Below are 14,283 nucleotides of genomic sequence, written 5' to 3' on the forward strand. Positions count from 1 at the left end.
GCAAGTTCTGGTGACATTCGTCTGGCACGAGCCGGATCAACAATCGAGCCGCTGGGGATCAAACAGTCCAGCAGCGATAGGGCCAAGACTTGCGGCATGGCCTTGGCGATGCCCGGGATCGAGCTGTGAAACAGCCTTGAAGAGCCGTTGTTGACCTGGAACTTGCAAAAGGTATGATTGAGGTTGAACAGTCATTGAGACTCCTCCATGGCTCTTGTTCGCTTGGTGAGGCGACATGTCGGAACTCTTCTTTGTTTATTCTCTTCCTTTCCATTCCTTCTTCCAATAGTCTCATCCGAAACGCCGTTGCCAATTCTGCTGGTCGCCATCCTACGGCATCTGGGGAAACGCTCCCTCGGCCAACACAAAGCAAAAACGATAGTCTCCAGCATGTCCAAGTTCTAGCCTCATCGCTCCAACCCTCCTCGGCCCGACTGTACAACGATGGCCCCTATGCAGACAGGCACAGACGGGTAGCTGAAGCTGACTGCTTATGAACTGACATGGCCATGGGGGAAATCCAACGTTAAGGCCTATTCTCCCCGGCCCGCCTTGCCACTTTGGTGGCTGGTCGTTGAGCTTCACTGCAGGAAAAACAAAACCTTTCGCATCATTTGCCAGCCGCCACCGGCCATTTCACGGGCCTACTGACGGCTTTAGTGTTCTCCAGCTGTCCTCATTCGCGGGCGCAGCTTCAGCCCATGGGAAACAGTCCGATGGAGTGTTCGGTAAATGAGCTCCATCCATCCAAGTCCGGGAACCGTACCGAGGATTTACAGCGTATTCTTGACTCTTCCCCGCAAAGCCTACCGCCTAGAACAGGGGTTGTCAGTTTAGTCTCTAGGCCTGTTCAGGGCTAGGGCTCTGCTCTGGACAGGCATCATCCTCACTATCCCCGGCTCAGGCTCTGGGGGTTGTGCTCCATCGTAGCATCATCGGATGACAGGAGCTGAGACGGGGAAACAGGGATTCCGGAATACCGTACAGGAACTGGAACAGCGAGAGGATGAGAAAGAAAAAGACCAATGCCACAGTTGACAAACTAACCATCCCAGCCAGTTGGGTCGATCACGCACCCTTGTCACTGCTGAAGCTGCAATCTCACTAGTTTCGACGCGTTTGTTATATTAACCTCGCTTCCTCCCGTCTTAAAAAATGCTTCGTCCCTGAGCAGTTGACTTTGGCTTCATCTCATCTTCTCATCCTCCCTCTCCCCCTCCCTCTCCCCCTCCTCTGCGCCTCTGATAATCATCATGAAGGCCCTCAACCGCGGAGTCCTTCTGCCAATCCTGGCCTTGCCTCATCTTTCCCAGGCAGGCTTTGGCTCTGGTCGCCTCGTGCCCCAGATCGAAACCTTTGTTGACAACATTCAGCAAGAGTTTGCCGCTTGGTTCGACTTCAAGGCAGACAATGGCCTGCATTCCAAGCTGCCTGGCAAGAAGCCAACGACACCACCACCGACACAGTACTGGCTGGATAAGATCAAGCATCAAGGTGTCGCGCCCTTTGCGGATTCCGACTACAAAGTCTTTCGCAATGTGATGGATTACGGTGCCAAAGGTGCGAATCTTCTCGATCATCTTCACAGAAACAATCTATTGACCATCTAGCTTAGGTGATGGCGTTACTGACGATACTGCTGCCATCAACCTTGCCATGACCTCGGGTGGTCGCTGCGGACCAGACAACTGCTCGTCCAGCACCGTCACTCCCGCCATTGTGTATTTCCCGCCAGGTACCTACGTCGTGTCATCTCCAATCATTGACTACTACTTTACCATGATGATCGGTGATGCCGTCAACTTGCCAACTCTCAAGGCCAGCCCGAATTTCGGCGGCGTTGGCCTGGGCGTTATCGATGGTGACAAGGTGTGTTTCTCTGACTTTGACGGACTCGTCTCTCAAATGTTGCCAGAAACTAATTTTCAACTCGCAGAATCACATCTGGGGCCCAACCAACATCTTCTATCGACAGGTTGCCAACTTCATCATCGATCTTACCGATGTTCCGCCTGTCAACGATCAAGGCTCTGGTCCTACTGGAATCCACTGGCCAACCGCTCAGGTGAGTGCTTTGTGGTTGCTTGCTTCCTCACCCATAGCAATTCCCTCTAATGCGCATTATTTAGGCTACGAGCATTCAAAACGTCCGCATCGTGATGAGCGACGCACCAAACACCGCCCATCAGGGCATCTTTATGGAGGATGGTATGCTCCCAACTGTACCCTTTACGCGAGTTTCATGGCTTGCTAACTCTTTCATTCCATCACAGGTTCCGGTGGTTTCTTGACCGACATCACCTTTATTGGCGGCAAATTCGGCGCTCAGTTCGGAAGCCAGCAGTTCACCATGCGCAACCTCACTTTCCACAACGCCCAGACAGCCATTCGCCAGGGCTTCGACTGGGGCTGGACATACGCAGGCATCACCATCAACAACTGCTCCGTCGGCCTTGACATGAGCGCTGTCGATGGAAACGGAGCTCTCAGCGTGGGCGGCATCACCATGATTGATTCCAGCATCTCCGACACCGACATCTTCATCAAGACGGCCAAGACGGCCACGTCCAAGCCCGTGGGAGCAGGAAACCTGAACCTTGAAAACATTCAGCTTTCAAACGTTGCCATCGCCATTCAAGGCCCTACCGGCAATACTGTTCTGGCTGGCTCTGCCGGTCACACCACCATCAAGGGCTATGTTACTGGCAACACCTATAACCCCCATGGCCCGACATATGTCGATGGACCAGCCACTCCGTTCCCTCGCCCATCCAGTCTCACCGTTGGAAATGGAGCTTTCTACACGCGCTCAAAGCCGCTGTACGCCAACCTAGACGTCTCCGACTTCCTCAGCGCCCGCGACTTGGGTGCCAAGGGTGACGCCGTTACCGATGACACAAAGGCACTCAACGCCGCAATTGCCACCGCTGTGCGCAAAGGCAAAGTCCTCTTCGTCGATGGTGGAATCTACAAGGTCACAAGCACAATCAAGATCCCTCCCGGCGCTCGCATCGTCGGTGAAGCATTCTCCAACATCATGGGGTCCGGCCCGTTCTTCTCAAAGGCATCTGCACCCCAGCCCGTCGTCCAAGTTGGACTGCCTGGCCAGTTCGGACAAATTGAATGGTCAAACATGGTGGTGAGCACGCAAGGCTCTGCCAGCGGTGCCATTGTGATTGAGTACAACCTTGCCAGTACACCATCCAACCCTTCAGGCATGTGGGATGTTCACGTCAGAGTCGGTGGTTTCAAGGGCAGCAACCTGCAGCTTGCAAACTGCCCCCAGAACATTGGGAGCGACGTCATCAACCCCAACTGCATTGCAGCCCATACCATGATGCACGTCACACCCGTTGCCCAGGGATTGTACATGGAAAACTGCTGGCTCTGGGCCTCTGACCACGACATTGAGGACCCTAGCCTTCGAATGATTGACGTCTACAGCGTTCGCGGATTGTTGGTCGAAAGCGCGGTTGGAAACATTTGGCTGCATGTCCTCCAAAGTCCCTTCATCAAGTCACGTTGAATAATCTGCTAACTGTTTCTGTCCAGATGGGGTACTGCCGTCGAACACAACGCCCTCTACCAATACGAATTCTCCAAGACTCAAAACATCTTCATGGGCTTCATCCAAACCGAAACCGCCTACTACCAGCCTCACCCCAACGCAACCCAGTTTCAGTCTCCCTCCAACCTCATCACCAGCATCTTTGGTTCCACCGACCCAGACTTCAACTACTTTTGCCAAGGCCGCTCCGGTGTCTGCAAGGATGGCTGGGCGGTGCGTGTCCTCAGCTCGCGCGACATTCTCTGCTACGGCGCGGGCTTGTACTCGTTCTTCAACGATCACAGCACAACGTGCTCAAACACTGATCAGGAGAATTGCCAGACTCAGATCGTTGGAATTGATAGCGGCGCGCCCAAGTCGCTACTTAGTAGCATTTTCAGCAAGAAGAGCCAGGTGAGGGTGTACAGCTTGAACACTGTTGGTTCAGTGTCCATGGCTACCGTGCAGAACGTGGACACTGTGTTCCAGAAGGATAACACGGGACCGTTCCCACAGGGTGTATCCCTGTTTGAGTCGTTGTAGAATGATAGTTGATATTTTGAAGATTTGATTTACCTAGACTTCTACTGGCTACACCAAGTTAGATTCGAATTTGGGTGATAGTCTATAGTTGTAATAGACATACAATGATTGGACAGCAAGTAAAGCGTAATCAGCTACACGCCGCGAGAATTGGGCAATATCACAAAAGCTTCCATAAATAACATGACTACCCAGCACCTAGCCAGCCATCAAATACACAACTCAAAGCACTACATTCGATGTACTCCCAGAAGCAGCAGGCTCCCTTGGAGGAACTGGCGGCGGAGTACCCCCAAACAGCGTATTCAGCCTCGAAGGCGGAGATGTCGATCCGCTGGATGTCTCTTCCGGGCCTTGAGGCTGAGACGCCCCTAAACTTCCAAACGGCGCAGTGTCTTTCGCCGGTGGCCGTCTGCCCTGCGCGTAATCTGCCAATCTCAGTTCATCAGCAGACCAGCTCTTATAAAAACTTTGAAACGCGATGTTTTGGAAGGAGAGTGTCTGGATCGTATGGGGATCAGGGTCCCGCTCAGAATAAGCCTGATATCCAATGAGGTTTGTGCTGGGAGGATCCCAAGTGGAATAGGATTTCCCAAACAAGCCGCTACTCGGGTTAGGTACAGTGGAAGAACCAAATCCGCCACCAGCCGCAGATGTTGACGAGGAAATCGAGCCGAATGCTGGCGCAGCAACGGCAGGTGTTGTGTTGGAACCAAAAGCTGACGGTGTATTACTGGCAGCCGTTATGGTTGTTGAGCCAAAGGCAGGGGTTACAGTTGTTGAGCCGAAGCTTGATGGTGTTGTAGAGGTAGTGGTTGGCTTTGGACCAAAGAAGGAGCTTATCTGAGCAGAGGCTGTCGTTGAGCCCAAGACTGATGGCGTGGAAGTACTGGCTGCTGTTGAACCAAAGGCTGAAGTTGTTGAAGTAGTCGCTGCCGTCGAGCCAAAGGCTGACGGCCTTGAAGTACTGGCTATTGTCGAACCGAAAGCTGATGGAGTAGAAGTATTGGCTGCTGTTGAACCGAAGGCTGAAGTCGTTGAAGTAGTCGCTGCCGTTGAACCAAAAGCTGACGGCCTAGAGTTTGTTGTTGCAATTGAACCAAAGGCTGATGTTGTAGAAGCAGCCGGTGCCGTCGAACCAAAGGCTGATGGTCTTGAAGTGGTCGCTGTAGTTGAACCAAAGGCTGATGGTGTAGAAGTGCCAGTTGCTATCGAGCCAAAGGCTGACGTTGAAGTAGTCGCTGCTACTGAGCCAAAGGCCGACGTTGAAGTATTGGTTGCTGTTGAGCCAAATGCTGATGTTGTTGAAGTTGTCGCTGGCGTCGAACCGAAAGCTGATGGCTTAGAGGTACTAGTCGACGTTGAACCAAAAGGTGATGCTGTAGAAGTAGTTGCCGCAGCAGTTGTCGAGCCAAAAACCGGCAACTTGGCAGCAGCAGCAGAAGACTGCACTGCTGCAACAGAGCCAAACGCCGGAAGAGGGGACTTTAACGCAGACACCGAGCCAAACACCGGATTTATCGTCGTTGCCGTCGATGTCTTGGAGCCAAAAGATGAAAGTTCGGCCGCAGGAGTCGTTGACGTCGTAGTAGAGCCAAAGGGGGAAGAATTCGGCGCAGCCGTCTCAGACTCCAATCTCAGACCAAACGGAAGAGGAGCAGCAGCGGGAGCGGGAACCTTTGAAATTGGGCCTTGCTTGCTCGACTCAACGGTGGTCGATTGTCCGCTGTTGGTCGAAGACGTAGATGTTGTTGCAGGCTCAAAACTCGCTAGGAATTTGCTGCTCAGACCTGCTTTTCTTTCTGGTAGAGAAACCGGGGGCAGCTTGACTCGAATCTTTCTCTTTGGTACATCTGTCTCAGGGGCATCTGTCTTGGGAACATCTGTCTTCGGTGCATCTGTATCTCTCTTGGGTGTCTTCTCGACAACTGCTTCCGGAAAATCTATCTAATCACATTAGAAATGTGCGTCCTAACCTCATCATCAGACGGTTCTTCTAGTAGGGTACCTGAAAAGTCTCTGGGCCGAGAGCGCTGGCAGCTTTGCAAACCCGTCTTCAATTTCTCAATCTCATCCGCCAATTGGCTCCTTTCCCTCTTGACTTCGTCCGACTCTTCGGCCAGCCTCTTCAAAATCTCTTCGCTCATTTGCGTAACGACTCTTGGGTTGAAGATGTCGGGGAGTTTCGATATCAAACAATTTTCGAGAACTAGGTGGACGACGTTGTCCGTGAATGTTCGCCGGCTCATCTTGTTGTTGTCAAACGTCAGTACATTTATTTGCAAGGAAAGAAATGTTGTTGGCTTACTTGGTAATGAGTCAACATCATGTCAACGGCAATGTCAATACCAAAGTAGCTATAAGCGCTGGTATCCGTCTGGATCAGGACGTTGAGAATATCGTCGGGCTTCACAATCCGGTACTCCATCGTGTTGTAAGCGACGGAGTTTTGGTCGAGGAAATCGGCAGAATCCGATTTCATGCGCCTGAGCTTGCGCCTCCATACTCCCGCTCGGAATTCTATCTCGAGCGGAATTCCATGTCCGGATGTATAAGGCCGCATAATCTCATCGAGCTTGTCCTTGAGCGCATTGGTCATGGAATCGAAGAACGGATCCACGAACTCGGTCAAGATTGCGTCCCTTGTTCTCTCGTCGTCTTCCAAGATGTAGTCGAATATCTGATAGATGAACAGTCTTGTTCTCTCCACAACATTGTCTATGTGGCATTGAGCTATGCGTCGCCATGGTTCAGACTGATCTTGGAAAAGCTGCATGATGAACTCGTTGCTCGGTAGCCCAGAGAACTCTGCGCCTTGGCCATCCGATGCAAGTAGCTCTATCCTAGTAAATGCCACATCTTTTCCTTCCACCACTGGATCTGGAAAGTCGTATAGCTTGAAATATGGCTCAAGATTGCCAGGCATATTGTCCAAAGCATCGGCCAGCATTTCCTCGTCAGTTAAGCCTTGCAGTGGGTTGTCTCTGGGCGGAGGTTCGTCCCAGTTCATCTTGTACTTGGCTCCCCTTTCCCTCATCGTGAAGTCAAATACATAATTCAAGTTTCGAAGCAATGCTCTCAACTTCCGAAACTTGATCTTGCTGCTTGCTTCTGGGTCTGAGGGGGTAGCGAAGAATGGGGCATTATATCTCCCTTCCACTGCATGCTCTGCCAATTTGTGGAAAGCCGTTGATATATTGAGCAGATAATCACGCATTTCGTCGGAAGTGGTTCTCGTTGTTCCCAGCTTTGCGAGACGCCTTTGGCGATTCTGCAGATTGCCATCAATGTCTTTGATGAGGTCGGGTAGACTGCTCTTGATCTGCTTGAGCAAGGCTGATCCAAGACTTTTGCGAAGACTTTCCACCCCTCGGTTACTCAGAGGCAACGCAGACCATGCTCCTGCTTTGAGAAACTTTTCCTCTTCGGCGTCTCTCTGATCAAAGTCCAAGTCTGCTTCTTTAGGCCCTCGGTTGCGCAAGACGTGCCAACCTAGACGAAGCTGGTGACTGGGCTCTTGTCCTCTTGCGAGACGCAAATATTCGTCTTCCAGGTTTGAACCAGGACACAGATCGACTTTCGTGATGACTCCAATCGTGCGCTCCCTTGCCGTGTCATGTTTGAGGGCCATGTCGAGGATGGCATGTTTGGACAAGGAGAGATCTGCCGATACAACCATGAGAATAATGCTGTTCTTCTGCTTCATATAGCCCTCAACCATTTCGTCAACGACTGGCTTCCATTCTTGAGGCTGTGAAGATGACCCAGATTGGAATATTCCAGGCAGATCAACTAGAGTCAGCGACGGGACGTCTGGCCCGGAAATTTCGACTCGCAAGACATGTTTCGAGAAGCCAGTTGTCTTTCCATCGCCCATGTGCTCCTTGGCTCTGTTGATGATTTCGGGTAGTTCCGATTTCTGGAAACCGCTCTCGTGAAATGGCGTGCGCGTTGACGATGATGCCGCTGTATTGGCATCAGCATCAGCGTATCGGATCCTCACGTCAGTGCTATCTATAAGTGCCCTTCGAAGCACTAGTTCTGTAGGAAATCGAGTGCAGATGCCGTCGCGAATGGGGAAGTGAACTCGAGATATGGCCTCGAGAACGGAGCTTTTGCCTGAGCACTGATCGCCCACCACGATGATCTGGGGCAGGTCGATGCCGGCGATACTCAAATCTCGAAGGCCATCAATAGTATCGAGAAGTCTCCTCGTCTCCGCATTGTTGAGCTGCTCAGCTGTAATGTCGCCCATGATGATGTGATTGTGATTTGGGGAGGGAGAAATGATGTTTTGGGTGGGATGCACGCAGCTGAAAGATGAATGTAGCTTGGATTGTTCAGCTCAGAGACCGGGGTCTCGGCCACTTAAGCGCCGAATCCCCTTGGAACAAATCTGGTGTAAACATCAGCCACTTATCGACCGCGTAGGATAAAGCAGTGTGTATTCTGTATCTATTGGATTGGCTTCCTTCAATCTTTTACTGACATCCGTATATCATGCAGATGCTGCCTATGTATTGACATGAAAATTTGCGCTCTTTAATGTAATACCAACTACTAGCATCTACCAGCATCTACTACCGACTACTACCATCTACTACCTGCTAGTATCTACTAAGGCAACATAGAATACGTAGCTAGGTTCCTTTGACTTGAGCTGCTGCCTACTGAGAATACTGACACATCTCGACTGTTTCAGGTCAAAAGCTACCTCAGCCACCCGCGTCAAACAAATCAGAATGCTCATAACAATGCCAGGCTGCCTCGGGAGCAAAATGTGACCAAAACATGCAGCCAGCAGCGAGGCCCTGGTCTCCTTTTCCCCCGCCTGGAAACAGCTGACCGGGATTGGAATCCGTCGTATCAGCTGTCACATTTGGCGCCAAAGCTGCGGCTGAACAGGTCTAGGATGATAATTGAGGAGCATCAAACTGGTGGTGTGTTACGGATTTTATCCAGCAAGTACGGAGTAATGACTATGTAGCTCTTCAAATGTCTACTACTAGCACTACTTTCGGCTACTAGGTATTAATATTTTATTCTAGTCTCTGCTATTATCGCAATCTTTATAGGTATTCATCTGCTACTATCGCTAACTTTTTTAGTGTCTGCCACTATAATTATATTCCTCTAGTTTCTACCTGTATTATTACTTAGTGACGTTATATCCCTCTATGTAGTTTCTGGCAATATCATTTACTCCGAGGTAACTTGCATATCTCTAAATTTGAGACACTGGATAATGGATAGCAAATTTGGGGTGCCGGCCAGAATTTCCCTACATTTAGTCGGCCGATACAGAGCAAACCGGGAGGAATACATGCCCTATATATCGAAGCGAATGGCCGAAATCCGAATATTCATTCCAAAGAATCAGCAGTAATGCCATACCTCTTCTATGATGTGAACTATTTTTTCTTCCCTTTTTTTGTTATTTGTATTTGCCGATATATGAAATTTCGCGCAATTTAAATATCGGGCATTTCCGATCTTTGGGAGCCGCTCTCATGGAATTGCGTGCGCGTTGACGGTGATGCTGCTGTGCCAGCATCAGCTGTGAAAAACTGCAAAAAAAAAAAAAAAAAAAAAAAAAAAAAAAAAAAGATTGTACAAAATCTTATAAGATAGTATTACAACATGAGTACTGTTTATTCACAGATGCAACCTAACCGCAGGGCTGTCATTCACTCTAGGCGGGCCCATATTCTGTCAAAATCACGAGCTCTGCCATTGCATAACAAGACCAAAGGCTTAACCATAACAGCATAAACCTAACCTATATCGAAGAGATTCACTCCAAAAGAGAAGTCGGATCAAACTTCGTCGCCGTTCTCCAAAAGCTGTCCGTTCTTCTGGTTGCAGCTTACGGCCACTACAACGTCTGGCACAATTCCCCTAGCTCTTAACTTGATCCCAAATATGAAATGAAGCCGTTTCGGAACTCAGCCGCCAATTCCCGTGCATTTTGGAAAGCAGCACAACCATCAATGAAACTCTGGTAGGTGCTTGTCATGTTGAACGCCTTGAGCTCAACCATGTGATATGCCGGCAATGCTTCGTCGGTATCGCCCGGTCCAACGATGAAGTGGGCGTATATTTTGAGGAGGCCATTGATGTAGGTTGAGCTGAACGAATACGCATTCCCGTCATGTTCTAGCGTGCCATCACGACCATAGTTTTGGAGTGCATGTATCGAACGCGCGCCACATGCCCCGTAATAGCACGCCTCCGTCTTTGCAGTGACAGCATTGCCGGATGGCCTTCTGACCTCTAGGAAGAAGTTGGGCAGTACCGGGGCGCCGATGTGCTTGCTCGGGATGATGATGCCACCCAAGGCATCTCTTACCTGCCTGTTGATGGCGGTAAAAGGAGCTCCATCGAAATAATCCGGTTGAAGCACTACGTCGACGCCCTCGACAAGCGGAGTTAAGTTATCCAACTCGATTCCGCCGTCATTCACAGTGTCCGGCTTGATTCCGCTGCCGTCGACGCTGCCTTCGAGGATCGGTATGACTTTCCTCATTATCGTGCTTCTCGAAAGAGAACTGTTCGTGCGCTGGAACATTTGAAAATCAGTCTCTTCGTACGCGGGCAGTCCAGGCCTCGGAGCGGACAGTCGGTTCAATATCTCATCCAAGTTTCTCGGTTCGGGAGCTGAATAGCTATCTGGATGTCGGAAGCCCTCAGGAAAGATGTTGCTATCGACAAGAAGCAGCTCCAGATCATTGTGATGTGATGTAGACATGGCGTGCGCTTAGAGTGTCATAACTCCCTACCAACGGTTTTCAAGGTGTATCCCGATTTTGGTACGATAATTGGTCTCTTGCTAAGCACACAGTTCGTTACTGAGAGAGATACACTGAGGCTTTGGAGAGGAGGTGAATGATACAGAGATGATCCAAATAGGAGATTTTACCGTGCCATGTCAGCCTATATATGCCAGAGCTAGCTTCATTCACGCAAGTTAGCCATCTCGATTCACTACAACGGGTAACTGCTGGTGGTTTGTTTGGTATGGAGTTGTCCATGGTTAGCTTCTTCTGGCGGCCAGGGTTTGGTGTTTGTTTGTCATTTATTGATCCATTCACTGTCTTGTGAATCATGTTCAAAAACTAATATGCTCCTGAGTGGCTGCGTTATGGCTGATGTCAAGTCACCAACACGTATATTAGTGAATACATCTTTATCGCTGCCGTTAATTTTTCCAAACAAATCTTGTTTTAAAACATCTTTTTACATCAAAATCAAATACTGAAACATTATCTATGCTTTTTTATACAGGCTTGTTTGAACGTAGAGTAGAAACTTGGTTGCTGTAAATCGTAGGTGGAGGGTAGGCGGTACGTACCGATAACCAAATGATCAACGATACACGCGCTTTCATTGGCTGCCGTGCCCATTACGTAAGCCTCCTTCGACACCAATTGACTCTCTCCTTCCTGCATCTCGGATCTGCTCATTCTTCTCATCGTCATCCAAATACACCAAATACGAATGCCAAAGAAGCTGAATTTTCTCATAATTTTCCTCATCACTGATTCAACTACGCTTCGTTCATATCGACTGTTAGAGCCTTGATTCAACTTTTTGGCTCTGCGCCAGCATCACTGGTGCCTAGTCAGTTCGACGATGCAATGTCCGAGTCCAGATGATACACTCGTGAGCATTGCTTCTCTGTCTGGATAGACTCTTGACATTGCATGTTCATTCTCCTCATCAGAAGTCACCGAAATGAGCTCGTCTACTCCCACAAGAATCGAGCACCGGAAGCTCCGGAGAGGCACGACAAGCTGCTGGGAATGCAAACGACGCAAGACCCGGTGCCATTTTGAGCAGAGCAGCGCCAGCGTCTGCGTGTCTTGCAAGCGTCGCGGATCAAAATGCGTCCTTCAGCATATCGAGGAGCACGCCTTAGCCACACAAGCGGTGGATCAGCTGAATCATCGTCCAAATGCTGGAGAGCGGATGGAACATCTCGAGAGCATGGTTGATCGACTCGTACATCAGTCAACCGCTCCCACTGCCTCGAATCAGAACTCTTCCTACCACTTGAACCGAAACAACTCAGCACCGCAGGTTCAACGATCGAAAAGTTCCTCCAACCCTCCACGCAAACTCCTCCCCAAGTTGGACAAGGCCCTAGCAAGGAGCTCTAATTGCTCACCCGACAATGGGTCCAAGTCGTTGATTTCATCGGCACATCAATCTTTACTCTCGCCAGACCCAACCAGTGGCTCGCCTCGATGCAGTTCACTCACTCTCCTCCTGCAATCCATCCTCCCGTCTGTCAGCATCACCACTCGGATCATGCACCACAACAAGGTTTTAATGATGTCTATGCATGTGTTTCGAGGCTTGTCCAGTGATCCTTTCCGACTTGCTGCTCCCCCTCGCCAAATAACCCGCCCATCATCTTCAACGCCAAATCCCAAACCGATTGACCTAGCTCGGAGCCTCTTTCAACTCGCCATTTGCCTCCAGCAGTCGGAGCGCACGTCTGAAATCTCCGAATTGTGCCTTGATCGCTCCAATACTGACGTTGCAGGCCAATATTTCGAGGCTGCTTCCCGCTACGTCACCTCACAAGACGCCCTCGTCGTCTCTCCGGAAGGGATAGAAACGCTGATGCTCGAAGGTTTATACCACGTTTCTACAGGTCAAACACGACTGGCATGGCTCGTGTTCCGCCGAGCATTGAGTATTGCTCAGCTTATGGGCCTGCACATACCACAGGTACGACGACAAAACAAGCAGCGCGAAGCTACCAACGGCCAAACGCCGATATGCCTCAAGACCCTATGGTTTCGGCTCATATTCATGGATCGTTATATGGCTCTGGTGCTCTGCCTTCCAATGTCTATTAAAGACGATAGTTTTATGCAAGACTCAGTGCCAACAGAACCTTATGAGAAAATGGAGCGCATTCAGGCCGTGCTTACAAGTCGCATAATATCTAGAAACGAATTGATGCGACACGGGCAACTGAGAGACGAGCTCTCCTATAACCATTACGATGAGACCAAAGACATCGATTACGAGTTGAAGCGGGCGGCGCGGTCCTTGCCGGCAGAATGGTGGGCTTTTCCACGGCTGAAGGATGCGAATACGAATGCGGAACTAAAGGACATGACTGTCAAGGTCGTTCTTCAAATGCATTATTACAACCTTGTGCTGTTACTTCACCTACCGTATGTCGTGCCGCGCATCAGAGACTCTCTTATCGACGAGGCAGCGCCTGATTATACAAATTCCAAAATCTCCGCCATGTTTGCAAGCCGCGAACTACTCACCCGATCCATTGTTCCGGTCGGCCCCAATCGCGTGACATCTTCGAACCGCGGAAACTCTCTCAAAATCATTCTTTCTGCCCTGAATCTTCTGCTGTCTCACTTGGACAGCCATCGGCTGGGCCGCGAGAATGCCCTTGATCATCAGCGCCCAGGGGATTTGCTGCTAGTTGAGCGCGCCATTAGCAGCTTGGATACTGTGTTTCAAAAACATGATGATGCCTTGTGTGCCTCTGCAGCACAAGCCTTGAAGAAACTAAGCGCCATTGAAACGTCTGCAGCAGATGGGTTGAGCTATAGAGCATGGAGTGAGCCCAGCGAGGTGATGGAAATGGAGTGCACTGTTCGAGAAGAAGCAGACAGCATCGAAATGGAGTTTCCATATATGGGAATCATTCATATTCTGCGCCACGACTCTCCAGAAGGTGCATCGAGAGATGCTATCGGATCCCGCACAGCGGCAGAGACAGGCAATTTGGATGGCAGCGATCTAACTTCGTCTTGGCCATGGAGTGATTCTCCATTATCTTTGTTGCCTGAGCTGGCCTCTACTGCCTCGAGTGTCGACGACACGCATGACGCATTTCACAGTATGCTGTCCTCTGCTTATGGCATGCAGGAGACGTGGGGTCTTCAAAGCAGCAATCTGAAGCGTATAGATGAAGTTCTAGAACCACAACAGTTTCTGCAGGACCTAGATTTCACGGATGGGGTTTGAATGGGCAACATTCACTGACACTAGAAAAATTGACAATGTCAATTCTACATTGCTTCTGTTCACATGATCAACAGCAACCATAAGAATCTCCCTACTGGGCATATAGGGCTGACCAAAAAGCTGGCATGGTATATATTGACCAAGTACTGCTACACATCCAACTCTTTTCACACGGCGCGGCCACG

General features: G+C 50.0%; 4 protein-coding genes across 4 annotated transcripts; 2 read left to right on the plus strand and 2 right to left on the minus strand.

The window, feature by feature from the left end:
- Nucleotides 1-1,253: 1,253 nt before the first annotated feature.
- Triagg1_6342 (CAZyme family GH55) lies at nt 1,254-4,090 on the plus strand (the record flags this gene model as incomplete). The annotated part of the gene is made up of 6 exons (XM_062900956.1): nt 1,254-1,560; nt 1,616-1,869; nt 1,937-2,065; nt 2,130-2,208; nt 2,274-3,456; nt 3,553-4,090. The coding sequence occupies 6 exons, from the start codon at nt 1,254-1,256 to the stop codon at nt 4,088-4,090; spliced, it is 2,490 nt and encodes an 829-aa protein (XP_062754595.1).
- A 222-nt stretch (nt 4,091-4,312) lies between these two features.
- Triagg1_6343 (uncharacterized protein) lies at nt 4,313-8,345 on the minus strand (the record flags this gene model as incomplete). Its single annotated transcript, XM_062900957.1, has 6 exons — nt 4,313-4,809; nt 4,865-5,139; nt 5,191-5,424; nt 5,517-6,033; nt 6,141-6,339; nt 6,399-8,345. The coding sequence occupies 6 exons, from the start codon at nt 8,343-8,345 to the stop codon at nt 4,313-4,315; spliced, it is 3,669 nt and encodes a 1,222-aa protein (XP_062754596.1).
- A 1,650-nt stretch (nt 8,346-9,995) lies between these two features.
- On the minus strand, nt 9,996-10,838 carry Triagg1_6344 (uncharacterized protein; the record flags this gene model as incomplete). Its single annotated transcript, XM_062900958.1, has 1 exon — nt 9,996-10,838. The coding sequence occupies one exon, from the start codon at nt 10,836-10,838 to the stop codon at nt 9,996-9,998; it is 843 nt and encodes a 280-aa protein (XP_062754597.1).
- Nucleotides 10,839-11,824: 986 nt separating this feature from the next.
- Nucleotides 11,825-14,098, plus strand: Triagg1_6345 (transcriptional regulator family: Fungal Specific TF; the record flags this gene model as incomplete). The annotated part of the gene is made up of 1 exon (XM_062900959.1): nt 11,825-14,098. One exon carries the CDS (start codon nt 11,825-11,827, stop codon nt 14,096-14,098), a length of 2,274 nt encoding a protein of 757 aa, XP_062754598.1.
- Nucleotides 14,099-14,283: the final 185 nt, after the last annotated feature.

The sequence above is a fragment of the Trichoderma aggressivum genome (genome assembly GCF_033847375.1).
Source record: "Trichoderma aggressivum f. europaeum strain CBS 100526 chromosome Unknown scaffold_025, whole genome shotgun sequence".
NCBI classification, from domain to species: domain Eukaryota; kingdom Fungi; phylum Ascomycota; class Sordariomycetes; order Hypocreales; family Hypocreaceae; genus Trichoderma; species Trichoderma aggressivum.